The following is a 20,465-nucleotide window of genomic DNA, read 5'->3' as shown; positions in this document are numbered from 1 at the left end:
GTGTGCAAGGCAAGTTCCCTACCTGCTGCACTATCCCTCGAGCCTGAGCTTAAATACATTTTACTTGTGGTTTTATATTAGTGCAGTTACTCATGTGCCTCCTGAAAACAGATTATAAGCTTTAGGAGGCCTTAGGTGGGGTTTGATTCAGAGCTATTCCCTTCTCTCAAGTTGAAAAGTGTTTCTGGAAGGCACAGAACATGAAGGAATTGTTACCCGTAGCTAACCTTGATCTAGATGGGAACATTGTGAGAACTGTCATGGGAACTCACATTTATGTAGCCCCTATCACCTAAGACTATTTATGTCATCTTTGATTTCCACAGACATTTTGAGAGAGGTGTTAGGAATTTAACCTCAACAGTGGAACTGCATTCTGGGTTTAAACTCTGGCGGCATATCTTGAGGTTGGTGTATATGTGTGTAAATATACACATGCAAGTTCAAAAGTGTTCTGGGATACCCGTTGGCCTTATTGAAGAAAAAGCATCACTAAGAGGAATGAAGCATAAATGTTGGTTGAAACCAGGCACTCCTTTTAAAGTGTGAGTTACCTTTGGTCCTGCATCCACTGTAGGTAGTTAAATACCAAGCTCCTAGTACTGACTCAGAAGCTCATTGTAGGCCAGAGCCTTCTGTGAAGCCAAGAAGATCACTTTCATGTAATTACAGGTTTTTTTTTCATTTGGTAAGATTTTGCTAGTGAATTTTAATGACTCTCACCCCTTGTGTGAAAATGTACATACTTGGGAATTTTGAATTCTTCCATCTATATAAGCTACGTATAGACTTGGAGATTTTTGCAGAATAATTCAGCGCTCAAAGCCCATTCCAAATAGAGCTGGTCCCACAACCCTCATTTGGAGTGCTTGCCTCAGTCCACAGAAGTAGATTTGATTCTGACGCCTCTCATGGGCTGAATGTAGAAAACAGAGCTTCCCAAATTTATTTATTTGCCTACCACCCCCTTCTGTGGGGGGTAAGAGCAATGTCTCCTTGGAAATCTTCTTAAAGCAAACAAACAGAAAATGACACCCTACCTCCCCACCCCCCGCCCCCACGCCCAGCACCTTCCCTGTTGTCCTGGCAGCTACTGCCACCCCTGATTGTTGCAGCGCCCTCTGCAGGGCACTATCTACTCTGGAAACACAGCAGGTAGTGGCTGGTAAATGCACTGGAGATTGGTTTCTCGGCTCAGGTATGCTCTCTTCATTTTCAAAAGTGATAACTAGGCATAGGGACTGAGGGAACAGAGATGTCACGGTCACGGTTCTCCTGTTGTTCACCGATTTGCTCGAGCGGGCCCAGTAACGTCTCCATTGGAGACTTTGTTGTTACTGTGTTTGGCATATCGAATACGTCACGGGCAGCTTGCCAGGCTCTGCCTTGCGGGCAAGATACTCTCGGTAGCTTGCCGGGCTCTCCGAGAGGGGCAGAGGAATCGAACTCGGGTCAGCCATGTTGGCTGTGTGTAAGGCAACCGCCCTTCCCGCTGTGCTATCGCTCCAGCCCCAACGGAGATGTGGGCCTGAAAAATATCTCCTTTATGTCTTTCCTGACTTCACACTGTATCTATGTGGGACTACTGCTTACCCGAAGGACAGCCTTGAAAAAGGGAAGCGAGACACAAGCTGGCAGGATACAGCTTCCTGGTAGCGGTCAAGTGTTAACCCTAAGTTGGGCAGGCAGGGGTGACAGATGTTTCTGGAGAGCAGAGATGGCGTGGCTAGAGACGTGATGCCATTCAGATGGCGGCCTGTTTGCAGGATGTGTGTGTGTAAACTCCCGTCTTAAGCTTACTCCACCTCAGAGCTTGCATAGTCTGGCAGGTGGAGGAAATCAGAGTGTAGAAACCCTGAGGGCAAGCCTTGGGCACAAGTAAAGTCAGAAGCTGATGATGAGGGCAGTTATAAAGTTAAAGCTGGGCACTTCCTTGGCTGCTTTTGCAAGAAGTCTCTGGGGAAGTGTAGTTTGAATGTTCTCTTGGGCTTTGAAAGTGCTCATTTCTTTTTTCTGCTCCGTCTGCCCCTTTTTGGTAGAAAATCCTCTGAAGACAATCAGTGGCTTGCTGACCAGGCCTTTTAGCTGGCTACAGCACTGCCCTCAATGCTCTTTCTAGTACTAACTCACTGCAACAGATGCACTTTGTTTCATGTATTTTGTCCTCCCCTCCCTCCCCCCCCCCCCAAGATGCTTGTTTGGAAAAAGAAAAAAAGAAAATGCATATTGCATTGTATCCTTCCTGCTTGCTGTTTTTCTTTTAATTTTAAAAGTTACGCATTGAGGATAACGTATACTTAAGGAGAAATATGCACAAGAATACATATTAAAATAACTCCCATCAAGTTTGATAGTATAACTTCAAGGGATTAAAAAATAACTATTTTGGAGACTCTAGTGTGTGTTTTTTGTTTTGGGTGGGCTTTTTGGTTCTGTTTTGTTTTGGTAAGTAAGAGTGTACATAAACGTGGTATGACAGTTTAAGTGATTGTAAGGAAATCAGGTCCTAAGCTACGTCTAACTTCATTTGACAGCAAGAAGGCATATTAGCCATAGTAGTAAATCTATTCAAACTTTCCAGTGAGACCTCAGAGACGTATCTATGAATGGAGAAGAAAGGTTTTTCCTGCTTTAATAAGATGAGCCTTTCCAGCAATCTCCCTCTCCTGCTGTCTAATCCAGTCCCCTCTTGATTTAGGTTACTTTAAAAATTCTAGCTAAGGAAAGAACAGAATTTCCCTTATGACTATGTTCCTGCCCTTGAGTTCTGGACATGCTTCTTGCCGATGGACATTTGCCTCGGCCTTCTGGACTCCTCTGCATCTGGATGAGCAGAGCAGAGCTTTGTCAAAAGCCTCACGTCAGGCTTTATGCAAGATTCCTGAGCCGTTTTCTAGAACCCAACCAGAATCTCTTCTGTATTAGGTACATTATCTTCTTGGTCCTTTCCGAGTATGGACTGTATCTCTTGAACATCTCCATAAGAGATCTTTTAGAGACAGTGATGGCAGTTTCCCCTTTTGATGTTCTTGCTGTATACTCCCATGGTCAGTAGTTACGGAAGCTTTGAATTTTATAAATTAAACCTCAGTTTTAACAGCATGTTGTCCCACGTCCTCTGTGCCAGGGACTGTGGTGGATCCAAGGGTCAGTGAAAACTGATTCCAGCCCTCCAGAGGCGGCTCCTCAGTGGTGTGTGCCAGAGGCAGAAAGAGCATCCAATGGAACAGCCTGAGAAGTAGGCAGGCAGCAGAGCAGGAGATTTTGTGGAAGCCAGTAAGGACAGAGGGTCAGGCAGCCCTTAAAGTAAGACATGGGAAGCCACAGCTGGACTTAACTGAAAGGCACGGGAGTGAAATACAAAACTAGGAGAAGGCCAGGGAGTCAATAGAAGTTTTATCTTCTGGATAATCAAATTACAATATTCTTGTGAACCAAGAAATCTTTGGGACACCGTCTATAAAACTGAATTTCTTGGTGGCTATGCTTTAGGAAAAATTTCCCTAGATATGGTATTTCTTCTTTACAACTGCCCAGTATGTACAGGAATGAAAGTACACCAGCAACAAATGCTTGCCGCAGTGCAGTTGGATTTCTAGGAAAAGTCTGGAGAAACGCCAGTAGGGCAGAGTGATGTTCAGGGTGGGGAGGAGAAGAGAGCACAGGGTGCCAGGATTCAGAGGATCCGGTTGGAGTCAATGTCTACAGAGGGAGTGGTTGGAAACTGGCAAACACCAACAATTTCACTTTCTTTTGTGAATTGCACTCAATTTCTACAAGAAGGAAATATGTTAACTTTTTATTTAAAAAAATACAAACCTTATATGTTTCTAATGCATTGGATTGAAATATCCATTTAAGTCACATTTAATTTTTGTTTGTTAACTTGGGGGCCACATCTGGCAGTGTTCAGGGCTCAGTCCTGACATTGTGCTCAGGAATTGCTCCTGGCAATACCGGGGATCGAACCTGGATGGTCCCGGTGCAAGGCAGTTGGCTTACCCCTCCAGCTATCTCTCCAGCTCTTAAATTACATTTTAGGGGGCAAAAGATTCGCTGGGGTCTGATTGATGAATCTGAGACATCTTTGGCCAGGACGTTGGTACTAACGAAGTAGAAGGAAGCGGATCATCTGCGTTGGAAGGGGTATGCCCGTGTGCACCTTCTCGGCTTGCTTATGCTCGCCAGAAGAACTCAGGCTGCTCGCTGAAAATGCAGATCGTTAGGCCTCGCATCACAATCCATAATCGAATCAGAGTGACTGTTAAATCCTCAATTCAATCAATTCTGCAAGGGGAGCGATTTACCCTGGAGAGGAAAAGTTTAGTCCCAGTCTCAGCTCGCATCCGGGGGGGTGGGGGGGAACCCGGAGGCCCATGAGGTCCCGTTCACCTGTTGCACCTGGCTTTCTCCCTGGCCCCGCCCCCTCGGCGACCCGGAGCCCCGCCCCGGGGGCGGGGCAGGGCCCGAGCGGGCGAGGCCCGCCCCCACGCCGGGCCGGGCCAATCAGGCGCTGCGATCTCAGACGTCGGGTGACGCGCGGCGCCGAGTCGGCGGCCGGGCGGAGGGACCGGCGCGGGGCGCGGGTGCCCGGCGCGGGGCTCGGCGGCGCGTCCCCCAGCAGGCGGCCAGGCGGGCCGGGCCGCGGCGCCCCTCGCGCCGGGCGCGCCATGCAGGGCCCCGGCGGGAACGCGAGCCGCGGCGTGGCGGGCGCGCCGCCTGCCACGGTGGCGTCCGCGGCGGGCCGCTGCGAGAGCGGCGCGCTCATGCACAGTTTCGGCATCTTCCTGCAGGGGCTTCTCGGCGTCGTGGCCTTCAGCACGTTGATGCGTGAGTCCGGGACCCCGGCCCGGTGGGAACCAGGACCCTTTGCTGGGAAGCGCCTGCCGGCCCGCGAGGGCGAGGCGGCGGGCATTCTGAGGCCGGGGTGGGGGGTGAGCTCTGCCCCCACCCCCCACCCCCATCCCACCCGCAGGCAGGCTCCTGAGCCCCCGCGCCTTAGCCGCAGCCTCCAGCCAGGGGTCACCCCGTCCCTGTGTCTCACTCACACACCCACATGCACCCATCTGTCTCTGGAGATACGCGCCGAGATCTTGCTTCCTTCCCACCTGTCACAGCCAAGTTGAGGTCACCCCACTTGCCAGCCGGGGCCGCCGCCGCCGCCCAGGTTGGCACACTCCTTTCTGCCCCCTCTCGGGGGGGGGGGGGGTCTCTTCTTGGCTTTCTCCTTGCGCTTTATACACCACCTGCTCTGGCTGAGCCTTTCCTCTGCACCTTCACTCCTTCACTCTCCCGAGGTTGCATTGGCAGTTCAGTGCCGCTGCCACCTTGCCCGCCCACCTGCATTGTTAAGTCCCTTATTCCCTTGCTGGTTTTGTATTCTCCCTTGCACGCCACCAACCACCCCTTGCCCCCCCCACCCCCCTACCGCCCCTGCCCCTACCACACACACACACACACACACACACACACACACGACTCCCCCTCCTTTGTCTTCTCTCTCTTAGTCTGGCGGGACCCACCCAGACTGCCGTGTGCCCACCTTGCCCCTTGCCTCTTCCGCTTCCTGGATCCACAGGCCCACCTGTTCCATCCCTGTTCCCCAAGCTTCCCAAATCAAGTTGCTTCCCAAGTCTCTGCTGGCTGGCCCTGTTCCCAAGTCCACAGTATCAAGTTATTTTCTTTCTCCGGTGAGACTTGGGCAGGCGGCCTCCTGGGGAAGGGTGTCAGAGGGGCTGTGGAGTTCTCAGAATTCCCCGAGACCCTCCTGCAGAGTCTCAGGCGAGGAAAGCTCCAGATGGTCCTTCTGGAAGACCGGAAGGTCCACCCTATTGTCCAGTGTGCCTGGGCGGGGGATGGGGGGGCAGGGTGAGCCGTGGGACCTGGAGACATGGGGTGTGGGGTTGTTGGTGTTCTCTGCATGCCCGTCCTTCCCCTTAACTAACGGAACCAGAAGCTTCAGTTTGCTGGAGGTCTGCGGGCATCCCTTGGTTCCATTGGGGCGAGGGAAGGGTGCCGGCAGCAGAGGCATTGATCCCAGGATGACTTGCTCCTGGCTGTTTCCGGGCCAGTGGGCCGGGCCTCTAGAACACTGCTCCCCTTACACTGCCCTGTACACGTGGTTCTGGTACCGTCCACTTGCTGGAGTAGCGGAGGTTTCCAGTGGCCCTAGCCGCTACAGCTGTGTAAGGTCGGGACCTCTGGTGTGTAACCTGGGGCCACCTTGTTGGTGCTTGTGGGGGAGCCCCGCTTTCTCGTGATCCCCGAGGGGGTAGGTTTCCCCCTCTCTTCCCTTTTCCGCCTCGCCTGGCCTCGCCGCTTTGCCTGCAGAACAAATAGCCACTTGTTTTCCAGAGCAAGTCCTGAGCGATGACTTCGCCAAAACCCGCTGTCTGAGTGTTTGGGGACATTGCACCCGCTCTCCTGCCGCCCCCTCGCCAGGAGGCCCTCCCCTCCCCGGCTCTTGCAGGCAGCCACAGGCCCCGGGGGATTGTTTTGCTACCCACCCTCCTAGTTCTTAGCTGCACTCTGGCCATTTATGAGGGTTTGATGGATGCTGATGGCCTGGCTTAGTCCCTAGGGTTTGAGATGCCATTTCCCCAGGAAGCTGTGATTCTGCTGACGGTGATACGGCGGCCCGGCCCACCTCCAGGACACGTGTGTGCCTTGGAGGCACGCTCTGGACCTCCCCAGTCTCATGCAGTGTGAGGCGCACCTGGAGGGTGCAGAAACAGCGATGAGTGGGAGCGCAGGGCAAAGCCCTGTGTGCTCTGGGGCAGGAGTGGGGAGGAGAGCAGGAGCTTGGCTCCCCCCAGCCCCAGGGGCCATGGCTCCCCCGGCTGGGAGCAGGCAGGGACGTGCCTTCTCTGGAAACCCAGGTGGTCCTGTGGATGTGAAACAAATGGGCTTTTCCAGTCTGCTCAGTGGGAAGAGGCTGCTTCCTGGAGGACAGATGCCTGCGGATCTGGCTGTGCTGGGCCCTTGGTCTCCCGGCTCCGGTGCTCAGGCTGGCAGAGCCGCGCGCAAGAGTCCAGGCTCAGGCAGGGGAGATGGTTCGGTGTTGAGCCTGTGCAGAACCCTAAGATGGATACCCCTCACCCCTTGCAGCCCTGGTTCCTGCTAGTGCACCAGGCCGGGAGTTGGCAATGCCGGCGATAACCCTTTTATAATTCAAAAGCGAGGGGCCAGAGTGATAGCACAGCGGGTAGGGCATTTGCCTTGCAACGCGGCCAACCTGGGTTCGATCCCCGGCATCCCATATGGTCCCCCAAGCACCACCAGGAGTGATCCCTGAGTGCTGAGTCCATTTTAAAAATGAGCCCCCGGCTCCCCTGACCAGAGTCCACACAGGATGAGGGTGAGCTCTCAGCAGCAGAGCACTGGCCTTGCATGTGCATGTGTGAGACCTCAGGTTGGATCCCCGATACCATGACAAAAGGGAAAAAGGGGGCTCCCTTGCACCCCCTGCAGGGTCTGAGCTGCTGTACTGCAGCTGTGCGCTCTGCCAGAAATCAGTTCCACCCTTTCTCACACCTGCTTTCAACACACCTCCCCTGAGCAAGTTACATGCAATCCATAACCTCTTCGGGAGGGTCGCAGGGGTAGGGGGGATGGGGAGGGTGACAGGGTTTGCTGCCAGTGCTTTTGTGCTGGCAGGCGGTGTGCTATTTCCCCACGTATCATCAGCTCGGAGGCAGGACGCGGGCTCCTCTTTGTGTGAGCCATTTCCCTGCACACAGACCCAATGATCTTCTTTCCCTCCCACCTCCCTGAGCTCGGTGAATCCTCTGACCACACCTGGTATTGCTTTTTTTTACCCAGAAAACCCCTCTCCTCAGTGTAATGTTGCTGTGTGCTTTGGGAGTTAAGGGAGTGCCCCCCACGTGGTGCTCAGGACCACTCCCTGGGACAGTTGGCCAGAAGTATCATGCAAGTTCCAAGGATGTGGTGCTGCTCAGGCCTTGCATTGCCAGGGTCTACCAGGACCACCTTAGAATTGTTTGGGGGCCTCTAGGGCTGCACCCAGCAAGTGCTCAGGGACGAGCTGCACAATGCGGGCACCTTCGCTTCTCTACTCCCGCCTTGGCCCCTCCTACTGGGTTCTGTGTTTTGTCTCAGGAAGACTTTGAGTCTCACGAAGATTTTTCATCCCGGGCTTGCCTCACTCTGGGGCCTCAATCTGGAGCCATGGGGTGGGGCTCGGATGGTTTCAGATGAGAGTTTGTCTGCCAAGTGATATTCGTGGCCAACTCAAACTACCTAGACATACAGACTGTCATGGGCCATCACTGCAGGTGGCCCTGGGTGGCACCTTGTTCTGTGGGTGAGCACATCAGCTCCGGGATGTCTGAGGAGTAGACGATGCGAGAAGGACCTTCCTCACATGAAGCAGGCTTCTGAGGGCACCCCCTGCTCTGGGTGTCCTATTCCAGAGAATAGAAAGGATGGAAGACCAGGAGCTCTGCTGGGACCGGCCTACTGAGCAGGTTCTCTTTAATTCTCTTAATTTGGGGGCCACACCCAGAGACCAGCCCAGGCCTCCTGTGAGCAAAGCCTGTGCTCCAGCCCTCAGGCACTCCCCTTCCGCGGCTTCTCTGCACCACATGATGATGGAGCAGCCCAGACCAGCCAGCTGAGCAGAGCCGCCTGGTCAGCACACACCCCGCTGCCAGCTGAAGGTTGGTCCTGGCCGGTGCGTCTGCCATTGTTTAGGTCTGTTTTCCCTCAGGATGTGGGTACAAGGCATACTCATTTCCTTCATGGTGCACAGCCAGGTCTCGTCCGATTCAGGCAGAATTGGGTTATTTTGGTTTGTTTTTTTGTTTCTTTTTAGTTTTGGGGCTACACCTGGTGTTGCTCAGGACTTACTCTTGGCTCTGGGCTCAGGGATCACTCCTGGTGGTGCTCGGACCATACAGGGTGCTGGATCGGACCCCAATCATGGCCTGTAAGTCAAGGGCCTTAGCTGCTAGTCTCTTGCCTCCTGCCCCGGGCAGAATTGGTTTGAACTATACCAGCATCTAGGAACTTGGGTAAATGTATCTGCCTGTTTTCCTGTTACAGATTAGGGAAGTAGCCAGGTGGGGGTGGGGGGAAACCATTGTTTTTCCAAAACCCTTGCTGGCATTGAGAAATATTTTATCCGAGGCCCAAAGTAACATCCCAAACCAGTCCAAACCAGTTCCCCCAGCTTTGAACCCTTAATCTCCAGCAAAAGTCTCTGAAGGCCTTAGGTCTTGGCTCTCCTGAGGAGCACTGGCCTCGCATATGTGCAGCCCTGGCTGGAGTGCCTGCACCATAGATAAACTATTCAAACAAGAGGCCCTGGTGACTTCCCCCAGCCCAGCTGGCTCCCTGCTGGCCCTGCTAGCCTTATCTGGGCCCATTCTATCCCAATTTGTTTTTGTTTATTTTTTGAGCCACACTCGACCTTGCTCAGGACCTTCTCTTGGCTCTACACTCGGGGATCATCACCTGGCAGGGCTTGGGGGATCACACGGGGTGCCTGGGATTGAACTCAGATCCACCATATGCAAGGCAAGCATCCCATCCACTGTGCTCTCTCCTGCGCCTCTCTCCCAATTCTTTAAGAATGCTACACAAGGACCAGAGAGCTCAATGGGTTAAGGCGTGGTTTCTATGTGGAAGGCCTGGGTTCAGTCCGCAGTACCTCACGGGCCCGAGTACTGGGCTGAGCTGCCCAGACTTGACCCAGAACAAAAGAAAAAGAAACAGACCAGCCCCAGACACACTCGGGAGTAGAAAAGAATGCAGTCATGGTCAACCCTGTCTCTACGCTCTCCCACTCTCTCTGTTCCCTCCTGGGGACTCGGTGCTGCCTCCTTGCCCCCGTGGTTCCCCCCCCCCCCCCAATTGGTATTTGTTTGTTTGGCTGGTTTTGGTTTGTGGGCTACACCTAGCAGTGCTCAGGGCTTGCTTCTGGCTCCTTGCTCAGGGATCGTTCCTGGCGGAATTTGGGATCGTATGGAGTGATGGGCTTGAACCTGGGTCGGCTGCGTGTGAGGCAAGCCCCCGTGGGCCACTGTACCCTCTCTCTGGCCCTTATTTTATCTGGTTCTTTTCCCTGGGCCTGACCTGGAAGCATCACAGCTATAGGGAAGCCTGTCACTCCCGTACTCCTGTTTCCCCCTACACACACACACACACACACACACACACACACACACACACGATCTGGAGCTCTGTTCCTGGGGGCATGGGGAGTCCCCAACTCTCACCTGTAGACATACCTTTCCCCCTTTGCAGTGGATACTTTGGCTGGGGTGCTCCCTGGAAACCCGGAGAAGTTCCTCTTCTGGTAACTTGTCGCCCAGTCAGCACGGCCCCTGTGATCAGCCCCAGGATGGTGGCTCTTGGAGTTGGCACTCACTCTCACTGTCTCTGGTTTCCGCTCTCCGCCCGCAGTGCCATCCATGGCAAAGGAACCGCTTGTCCTTTTCTGTCCCAGGTGCTAATGTGCCCTGGGAATGCGCCAGAGTCACAGCATCTTGCTTTTCCCCTGCATTCCTGATTTGTTTGTTTCTATCCAGGGCCCCCCCTTTAGTTGTTGCAGCGATTGGGGGGTGGGGGGTGCCTCACGGCCCTGTGTGACTCTCAGGCATCCTGGAGCACTGCTCAGGCACTTGGTCGCAGTGCTGGGGGTTTGCCCTTCTTTGGAGCAGGGGCTGGGGGTGGTCACACCTGTTGGAGCTGTATGTGCTTGGGGGCATGGGGACTGTGCAGTGCCGGGGGGGGGGGGGGGGAGGGTGTCTGTGCTCTTGAGGCGCAAAGGTTACAGTTGCGGCTCACACACATGCTCTCCAGTGCTCTCCAGAGGTCGCACTTCCTGGCTTTGCTGTTTGCACATCTGTTGAGGTACGTTGCTCAGTGGGTTCGCGCCTCTTTGTGGTGCTCACACATACCGGGCGCCAGTACAGCCAGGAATATGCCACCGCACCAGCAACTGCAGATGGCAGAGCAGAGCTGCTGGGGTCTCTCTGCAGGACACCAGGTCTCGAACTGATAACCGTATGCTTGCAAGACAGGCGCACTCAGCCTCTGCACTGTTTTTCCCAGTCTGTATTTTTAGAAGAAATTTTTAATGACGATTATCAGATTTTCTAAGTCTTTATTATTTTTGTTTTGTTTTGGGGGCCACACCTGGGGGTGGTGGGTTATACCTTGCTCTGCGCTCAAAATTAATCCCTGGTAGTGCTCAGGGGACCCCTTGGTATGCCGGGGATCGAATCTGGGTTGGCTGCATGCCTGGCAAATGCCCTACCCACTCTACTATTGCTCTGGTCCCTCCATCATCTTTAAGGGTGGTATGCTTTATTCATGATAAAGCTTTATTAATTTGGTGTTAAATAACTACCCACAGGCATTGTCTGAATTGTGGGATATTTTGAGTTGCAGAATAATCTAATAAAATGTGTATATATATATATATATATTACCCTTTTAAACACGTCCATTTGCCAGTGTTGCCTATCAAATCTTTACTGCTTTTTTGTTTTTTACTTTTTGTTTTTGGGGCCACACCCCGCGGTGCCAAGGGTTTATCCCTGGCTCTACACTCGGGGATCATTTCTGACACCACTTGGGGGACAATATGGGATGCCAGGGAGCAAGCCCAGGTCAGCCACATGCAAGGCAAGTGCCCTACATGATGTACTATCACCCCGGCCCCTGACCCTGCCTGCACAGCTGTAGTGATCTTTTGGACATGCCTGGGGTCCAGGGACATGAAGATGTGGTGGTGTCCCAGGAGTTTACAGTTAAAGGAGCAGGAGCCCTGACTCAGGCCCACCCGGCCTGGCTCTTGGCTGCTGCTGTGTGCTGCCCTGGAGCGGCCTGGCTGCTCTTCCTTGAGGCTTCAAGCCCCCTCCCCAGGAAGGGGGGAACCATCATTTTTCTGGGACTGTGGGTGAAGCAGCCAGATCTGAGGGCCTGTTAGACCCTCCTGAGGGGCTGGGGCGGGAGATGTCATTGCCCAGCTGCTGCCGGGCAGGGGGCATCCAGGAGACCCACTGAAGGATGTGTCAGAAGGGTTTAAGTCATTTGTTCTGTGGACTGAGTTAAACACACGCCTCTCAGCCTTGTTCGTTGAATATCTCTCCTCTGGGCTCTTCTCTCAGACTGTGTACACAGTATGTAAAACAGAGCCCCGCCCGCCCACTGTGCAGGCTGGCGAATGCAGTTCACACAGCCCTCCAGGGCCTGACTCTTGATTCATTTTTGTTTTTGTTTCTCTCTGGGGTGGGGGGGGAGCCACACCTGGCCATGTTCAAGGCTGATTCCCAGCTCTGCACTCAGGGATCGGTGCCAAGGGGTCCATGTGGGGTGCTGGGGATCAAACCCAGGACTGCTGCGTGCAAGGCTAACACCCTACCTGCTGTTCTGTCTCCCCAGCCCTTTTCATTGCATTTTATTTTTGACACTTGGGCTACATCTCTACGTGCTGGGGGTGTAAGGTGGGGGTCCTCAGCCCCAACACTGTCTCTTCCACCCCAGGGCCGGGCACTTACTCTGCGGAGGTGCTATTAAAATACACCGTTCCCTGGTCTATGATCCGTCAGTGTTGGCTGCATGTGGCAGTTCCACATCCATATGCATCCGGGGTCTCTTAAACAGTTTTGGGGCATAAAAGGGTGGCAAGTGGGGGAAGTCTGCGAGGGCCCCGTTCAGGCACTGCTCGTCCTCCTGGCTCTGCCATGCTTCCTCCCAGTGGTGCCGGCTTATGCAGGCTTACAACATGCCCGTGTCCCCATGTCCCAGGGTACCCGCGCCAATGCAGCACTGGGTCTGCATGCTTGAAAGTGGCAGCGGATGGGCGCAGGACCGAGTGCCTCGCCCAGCCCCACCACTTCCTGGAAGCACTTCCCTATTAATTTTGCTCCCTGCCTACCGCACTTCATGTTTTCCTGTTTAGTTCTTCTGATTTTTTCTCTTTTTGGTAGGGAGGGTGTTGGGCCACACTGGTGGTGCTCGGGTGACCTTATGCAGTATCCCGGATCAAACTCGGGTGGGCCACATGCAAGGCAAGCCCCTTTAACATCCCTGTGCTATCTCTCTGACCCAGTGATTCTCTTTCTTGATTCTTTCTTATGTGCAAAGTTTTTCTTCAGCTTCACATTGTTTTATGATTCATGATAGCATTATAAATAAAAAATTGGGGGGCTAGAAAGATATTACAGGGGTTAAGGCAAGCGCTTGTCTTGTATGTTACCAAGTTGGGTTCCATCTCTGGCGTCATTTATGGTCCCTGAGCACTGTGTGATCCCTTCACCAGTGTATATTTCCAGCCATATGTACCCAGTTTCCCTCCAGTGGAAATCCCCCATCTCCCAAAGCGGCTTGCTTCTATGGCAGGCACTTCTGTCTGTCTGCCTGCCTGCCTGTCTTGTCTGTCTGTCTGTCTGTCTGTCTCTCTGTCTCTCTGTCTCTCTCTCTGTCTGTCTCTCTCTTTCTCTCTCTCTCTCTCTCTCTCTCTCTCTCTCTCTCTCTCTCTCTCTCATTTTCCTTTTAGGCACTGTGGTTTGCAATACTGTTTCTGCAAGGGTATTATGCATATCACTTTACCTCCTTTCAGCTCTCAGTTTTTGTCCAGAGTGATCATTTCCAACTATCATTGTCATAATCGTCCCTTCTCCGTCCTAACTGCACTTCCCTTCCTCCTTGGTGGCAAGATTCCCACCATGGAACAGTCTTCTCTGCCCTTGTTTCTACTGTCTTTGGGTATTATTCACAAGCTTTTTTTTTTTTTTATCCTGCAAATGAGTGCAATCATTCTGTTTGTTCCTCTCCCCCTGTCTCATTTCGTTCAGCATGATACTCTCCAGGTCCATCCATGTATAAGCAAATTTCCTGACTCTGTTTTTCCTTTATTTTTCATTGTGTAGATGTACCTTGGTTTCTTTACCTGCTCTGTATTTGTTCTCGGGCACTTATGTTGTTTCTAGCTTCTGGCTGTTGCCAACAGTGCTACGATGAGCATAGGAGTGCGGATGGCTTTTCTGTGTTGAAAATCTTGGGCTGACCTCCCTGTTGTTTGCTGCCTGTGAGTTTCACCTCATGTCCACTTCTCTGAGCTGCGCAATGGGGAAGATTGTCCTCAGCCACGGCAGGAGGGTGCTTGTACCCCAGAATCCAGCTCAGGGTCAGACGTGCTGCCACCCTTGAGCAGGAAGAGGCCTTCCAGGCGGTGGGGTGTTCGCGTTTGCAGGGGCCTGGGGTTTCTAGTTCCCGTTGTTTTTCCCAGAATGTGACACCAGGAATTCTGGCCCTGGCCCTTGGGCCTAAGGGGACAGCCATGCCATCCACCCCCTGACACCCCACCCTCAGACATGGCCCCACGTTTCTCTGCTTCAGCTCTGCTAGCATTTGGGGCAGGATGGTGCCCTATTGGGAGCTGTCCTGTGTCTGGCAGTCTGTCCAGCAGTCCTCTGGCTTCTTTCCAACCCCTGTGACAGCCAATGACATCTCCTGACATGGCCAGATGTCCCCATGGTGGGGGCTGGGGCAGCAGAGTCTCCCTGGGAGCTGCCCTGTCAGCCTTGTGGTTGGCTGGGCAGTCTCGGATGCTGGGCAGCAGCTGACCAGCGGGGAAGGGGGCTTGCCGGGCTCTGCCCTGGGCCCAGTCTGCTGTGATAGAGCTGAAACCCCTTGCCCTCAGGGGTGGGCATCCCAGAGGGTTGGGGTGCAGGGGGTGGGAGAAGTTTTTCTGCTTTGCAGGAGAGATTCTGGAGGGAGGCTCAGTCATGGGGGGCATGGCCACCGGCTTGGGAGGTTGGAGAGACTGGGCCAGTGATGGCCACAGGGGGCAGAGGCACCATGTAGGCCTCTCTGCATGGGCCCCTCAAACAGGGGGTCAGTGACACCCCACTGGCTGGTCTGATTTGAGTGTACATCTGATTCCTTTGAGTTATGTCTTTGGGGACCTTTCCTTGAAAGCAGTTTGTCCCCATGTCCCTTAGCGAGCTTATGGGGTCCCTGTGAAGCTCATCTAGTTATTTGTCTCTTGGGAGCTGCCGGAGAAACAGGGACCCGGTGACCTCCAGGCCTGTTCTGCCCTGGCAGTGTCCCTAAATGAGATGGTGTAATGACTGCTCTGTGCCAGGTCCCAGGGGGTAGCCCGAGAGTCAGGTGCTTTGCAAGCATAGTTCCAGGGTGGTTCTGCCAAGAGGGGGCCACTACCTGACGGGTGCGGGGTGAGGGTGCTGCGCCCCCTTGCCAACATGTCAGGCGTGTTCATAGGCTAATGCCAGGGCGGATCTGAGACCCTCAGTCTACTGGCCCCTTCCATGCTCCCACATGCTGATGGGTTGGCTCTGCAAAAGAACCTCTCTCGGGCAGGAGAGAGCACAGTGAGTGGGTAGGGCACTTGCCTTGACCATGATTAATCCGGGTCCTATCCCCAGCACCCTGAGCCCTGAGCACCACTGTGTGTGGATCAAAAACAAGCAAAAGTTCTCTCCTAGTTATCTGCCTATTCTAGAAATTCTCTTAAGGGGCTGGAAAGATAGGACAGCAAGGAGGGCACTTGCCTTCCACGTGGGCCGACCTGAGTTCAATCCCCAGCATACAGTGTCATCCCCAAGCACCACCAGGAGTAATTCCTGAGTGCAGAGCCAGGAGTAACCCCTGAGCACCACCGGGTGTGACCTAAAAAAAGCACTGCACTGCACTGCACTGCACTGTCTTCCTGTTGTTCATCGATTTGCTCGAGCGAGTGGGCCCAGTAACGTCTCCATTGTGAGACTTGTTACTGTGTTTGGCATATTGAGTACAAAAAAGCAAATAAATAAATAAGATACAGCACTGTAGCACTGTCCTCCCTTTGTTCATTGATTTGCTAGAGTGGGCACCAGTAATGTCTCCATTGTGAGACTTGTTGTTACTGTTTTTGGCATATCGAATATGCCAGGGGGAGCTTGCCAGCTTCTGCCATGCGGGCGGGATACTCTCAGTAGCTTCCCGGGCTCTCCAAGAAGGGTGGAGGAATCAAACCTGGGTTGACCACGCGCAAGGCAAACACCCTACCTGCTGTGCTATCTCTCCAGCCCAAATAAGAGAGAAAGAGAGAGTATATATGTATGTGTATATATATGTGTGTGTGTGTGTGTGTGTATATATATATATATAGAAAGAGAGAGAGAGAGAGAGAGAGAGAGAGAGAGCGAGCGAGCGCTGTAGCTACCAAGCTGGACAGGACTTGCCTTTGCACCTCTGAGAAGACTGTTCACTCGAGCTATGCTCCCCCTCCTTAACCCCCCAGTCCTCAGATGCGGCCCCCACCCATTGGCAGTGCTTTGTGCTGTAGCGGGGTCCATGTATGCCCTTTCCCCAGGGGCAGAGGGAGAGGGAGGAAGGAGGAAGAGGCCGGGGCCCTGGGTGTTTGCTTTGGCTCCTTTTAAAGACTTTGCACCCAGTGCTTGTGACTCTCCCCGTTACCGCCCAGGTTGGTGTCCAGAGCGTTGGTGTGTTTCTCTCCTTCCAGCCCAGGCATGGTGGCAAACCCCAGCTGACCATTCGAACCTTGTTTCCCATGGCTCCCAGCACCTGCCCACGTGCTGAGAGAAGTGCTGCCATGTGAATGCGTCATTCTACAGAGCAACGCAGGCCGTGGAGGGAAGTCACGGCACGGCGGCCCAGACAAGGGCCAGCCCGGCCGTGGGCCTGTTATTTCCTCGCGTTTCTCAGAATGCGTTCCCTGCCTGCCTGCCCTGTGCTGGCTGGTTGGGCTGCTTCGGCTCACCAGTATTCCTCCTGGGGCCTTTAGGTGTGTGAGCGGACCCCTGAACCCCTGCTGGAGAGGTGAAGCAGGGAGCTGAAGTGGTCCTGAGATGCCCCTGCGGGAGAGCCCACCCAGTGCAGCCTGGGCGGCCGAGAGCAGGTTACTCGGCAGTGCAGGGGTTTGGGAGGGACGCCTGGCATGCAGCCTGTTAGGTGAGGGGGGCTGCCTGTGTGCAGCATCTGCATGAGTGGAGTCGGAGGGCGTCAGGGGCCCCTCGCTTGCTAGGAGTTGGCCCCTAGGGGTCCCAGGGTGCCACCGAAGATGGCAGCTTGCGACCCTGCTGCCCTCCTGCGGGAGCCTCACATCTGAGGGAAACCGAGGAGGGAAGCATTTGGACTCTTGAGTCACGTGGTCTTTTCCATCAAAAGCCCTGGCTTTGTAATCCGGGTCCCAAAGGCGAGAAGTCTCATCAGTTACTGGCAAAGACAAACCATTTCTAGAGGCAAGTGGTGTGCTGAGCGGTACAAAACCTGCTTCGCATGGGGGGTTGGAGAGCCAACTCCAGAACCAATTTTCTGATTGGGGCTTGAGAGATAATAGTATAGTGGGCAGGGCACTTGCCTTGCATGAGCTACCCCAGTTCGATCCCCGGCACCCTGTAAGTTCCCCCGAGTATCACCAGTAGTGAATCCTCTGAGCACTGTGGGCATGGTCCCAAAACCAACAAAATTTTCCCATTCTTGTCATTTAAAATCAAGATGGCAGGAGTGTTAAATTTCCTATCCACTAGCAGATTGTGTGTGTTTTCTTTCAGTGTGTTTAACTGAGGTACTTATTCAAACCCTCTCTCAGGAGAATCTTCAGGGAAATGTCCAGAAAGCCTCACTGTGGACCCGGAGTCGAGGACCCTGCTGTTAACGGGACTGTGTTCTGGGTGCAGATGTGTCCAAGCACTTTTTCTGAATAACAGGGGTCCACGGGCTGGGTCACTGTGAATGTGAATTTTGTTCTGTGGTGCTGTGTGGGTGGAGCGCTTAGGAGGGCACTGGGAGAATAAGAGCTTTCTGAAGGGCCGTAGCCTATGATCTGCTGAACAGAATGACCCCATGGCCCCACTGGCTGGAGCCCCCAGCAGTGTTGGGTGGGGTGCTCTCTCTGCTTGAGGCGTCAGGTGGCACCTTGGCATCTGGCAGGACAGCGGGAACCACGGGACTCCCCCCACAGAGTGCCTCCATACCTGCCTTTTGGGCTGTTTCTGTGCTGCAGACATTGTGGCGGCCACAGTTTGCCCTGGAGCCCCGGGTGGGTGGTGGACACCAGCCAAGTGACCAGACCCTGGGCTGCAGCAGAATGTCCAGGTCTGCGCTCCTCCGTGCCCTGCACCAGCCGAATGCCCTCCTGTCCTCTCCTGCCCTGCCCTCATTCCTCCTTCCCCTGCATGCCTTTCTGCTCCCTCCCCATTCGGCCACCTCCTCCTCATCTTTTGAGGAACTATTCTCCTTCGACGTGTCTGGGATATATAGTCTGTCTATGGTCTGTCAGCCTGGGTCAGCCTCAGGCTCTTGGGCCAGGTCCAGCTTGCCGGCCAGGCTGGAGCTAGCCCCCACGAGGCTCTGGCCTGGGGCTTCCTAGCAGAACAGCGGTCATAAAGAGAACAGAGAGACCTGGGAGGTGGTGAGAGACAGATCTTGTCTTTTCTAAAGGGTTCTTCTGGTGCTTTCTAAGGACACAGGTGCTCTCTTCCATAACTGCAGGGCAGTGCAGTGGTGAAAAACCAAGGACACGTAGCTGCACAGCTGAGAGTCATCCACAGGCCACATGCACGCTCTGCCCGAATACCAACTTTCCCACTGGCCAGTGCCCCAGTTTCCTTCCCTATCTAAGTAAGCATGGACTTTGCACTCGCTCACCACTCCCCGTAGCCCGGAGTGACCGCTTAGCCTTTCTGAGTTTTTCCCAGCCTTGACGCTGTTTGGATACACTGGTGGGTGGCTTTGTGGGCTCTCCTGGGTGGGGCTTGCTGCTTGCTCATCATTGCGTCAGGCTCTGTGTTTGGGGTGGGGGCGCTGGGAGCCTCCTGAGGCCGTGGGGCTTGATTGATCCCGGTGCGGATCGAGCGTTCCTCAATAACCACATGGGCATGGAGGCCCCGCCAGATGGCTGTACTGGAAGTTAGTGTTTTCCCTTTGTAATGAATAAGAGGTCCCCGGGGAGATATTTTGAGACCAAGTGGGCACAGGATCTGTTTGCAGTTTCATCTTTGAAATCCCCTGGGGGGGGGGGGGATTAAGTTAGAGGCCCCGCAGGTGATTCATTTATTTATTTATTTATTTTTGGTTTGGTTTGGTTTGGTTTTGGAGGGGCTGCACTGGATGGTGCTCAGAGCTTACTCCTGCCTCTGCACTCAGAGATCACTCCTGGTGGTGCTCAGGAGACCATATGGGGTGCTGGGGGTGGAACCCAGATCAGCTATGTGCAAGGCAAGCGCCCCTCCTGCTCTTCTCTATCACTCAGCTCTATCTGGTGGGTTTCTGAGGTGGTACCAAGTCTCCACTGAGGACTGACTGTCAGCCTGCCAGTTCTCAGGTTACTCATCGGAGCCGGGGGCATTGCTTTCTTCTATACCTTGGGAACGGAAACAGAGAGGTTAAATGAAGTGTCAGATGGCAGAACCACCAGGAATTCGAGAATTCAGGCTTGCGGCTCCTCCCCTGCTCTGGGCGCACCTGCCTGCCCGCCAATGTGCCACGTTCCCTCCCATATGGCCTGGGGCCCAGTCACAAGCCTCTGCATTTGGGGCTCACTCTCAGCTGCGCCCGGGATTCTCTGAGAGTCATTATTGGCATTTTTCTCTGGGCATAGTAGGTGAACTAAGAAGGAAAGAGAGGGGGGAAAAAGCCAAATGCTTTTGACTTGATATCGGTATCCAGTGCTGGTTGTCATGATAACTGAGGACTCTTTTCTGGGGCCATTAATTGAGCCTCTGCACGTGAGGATGACGAGGCTTGCCAGCGAAGGAATAGTGAACATAGAATGTGCACTTCTACAAGCAACCAGGAACAGACCAAAAGCTGTTTGTGGACATCAGACCTCAGACAGCCCAGCCTGGGGGTCCTGGGAAGGAATGCAGTGGGGTGAGCCCCGGGCCTGCTGCTACTTCCTGCAGAGACTGTTTCTCTACCTTGCAGTGATGAGGCCAGAGCCAGTGTGAGTTGAAAAAACAGTTGAAAAGGCCCAGGCAGTCAGAATTTGCCAGTCACAGTGTGGAGAGAAAAGAGTGGTGTCGGTGGAAAAAAACAGGCATTTGCTTAGGGGTTTCTGTGTCTTTTGGACACAGGGGGCTTGGATTGGGCCACCCCAAGCAGTGCTCAGGAGTGACCCCTGGCAGTGCTGGGAGACTGGACCCCGTGCCAGGAACTGAACCAGGTCAGCTGCAGGCAAGGCACGCGCCTTGTCCCTGGCCCTTTGAGTCTTTCTGGGAACATTACTCTGTGTGCTTTGGGTGAAATTCCTGAGGCAAAACAAAGAGCTGTTTGTGAGGAAGCTTCCTAAACTGAACTGTTTCCTGGCCTGCAAGAAGGTTTTCTTTCCCATTCAAGTGAGAAACTGTTGAACCCCTGGGGCCTTTGGTAGACACCTCCCAAGAGATGGGTGTTAACTTGCATGGAAGAAAGAGTTTATAGTTCAGACATCAGCCCTGAGGGCCAGAGAGGTGGCTCAGTGGCTGAGC

At 53.8% G+C, this 20,465-nt stretch overlaps 1 protein-coding gene across 1 annotated transcript in view; it reads left to right on the top strand.

Annotated features, from left to right (window-relative positions):
- Positions 1–4,612: 4,612 nt before the first annotated feature.
- Positions 4,613–20,465, top strand: part of STIMATE (STIM activating enhancer) — a 49,365-nt gene continuing 33,512 nt past the window's right edge. The window contains exon 1 of the mRNA XM_056129187.1: positions 4,613–4,830. Coding sequence (XP_055985162.1) covers positions 4,671–4,830 — 160 coding nt within the window. The 5' untranslated portion in view covers positions 4,613–4,670. The remainder of the gene's footprint in view (positions 4,831–20,465) is intronic.

The sequence above is a fragment of the Sorex fumeus genome, unplaced genomic scaffold (assembly GCF_029834395.1).
Source record: "Sorex fumeus unplaced genomic scaffold, SorFum_2.1 ptg000072l, whole genome shotgun sequence".
In the NCBI taxonomy this organism is placed as follows: Eukaryota; Metazoa; Chordata; class Mammalia; order Eulipotyphla; family Soricidae; genus Sorex; species Sorex fumeus.
The sequence above is the reverse complement of the archived record's forward strand: the minus strand, read 5'-3'. Positions and strand labels throughout refer to the sequence as shown.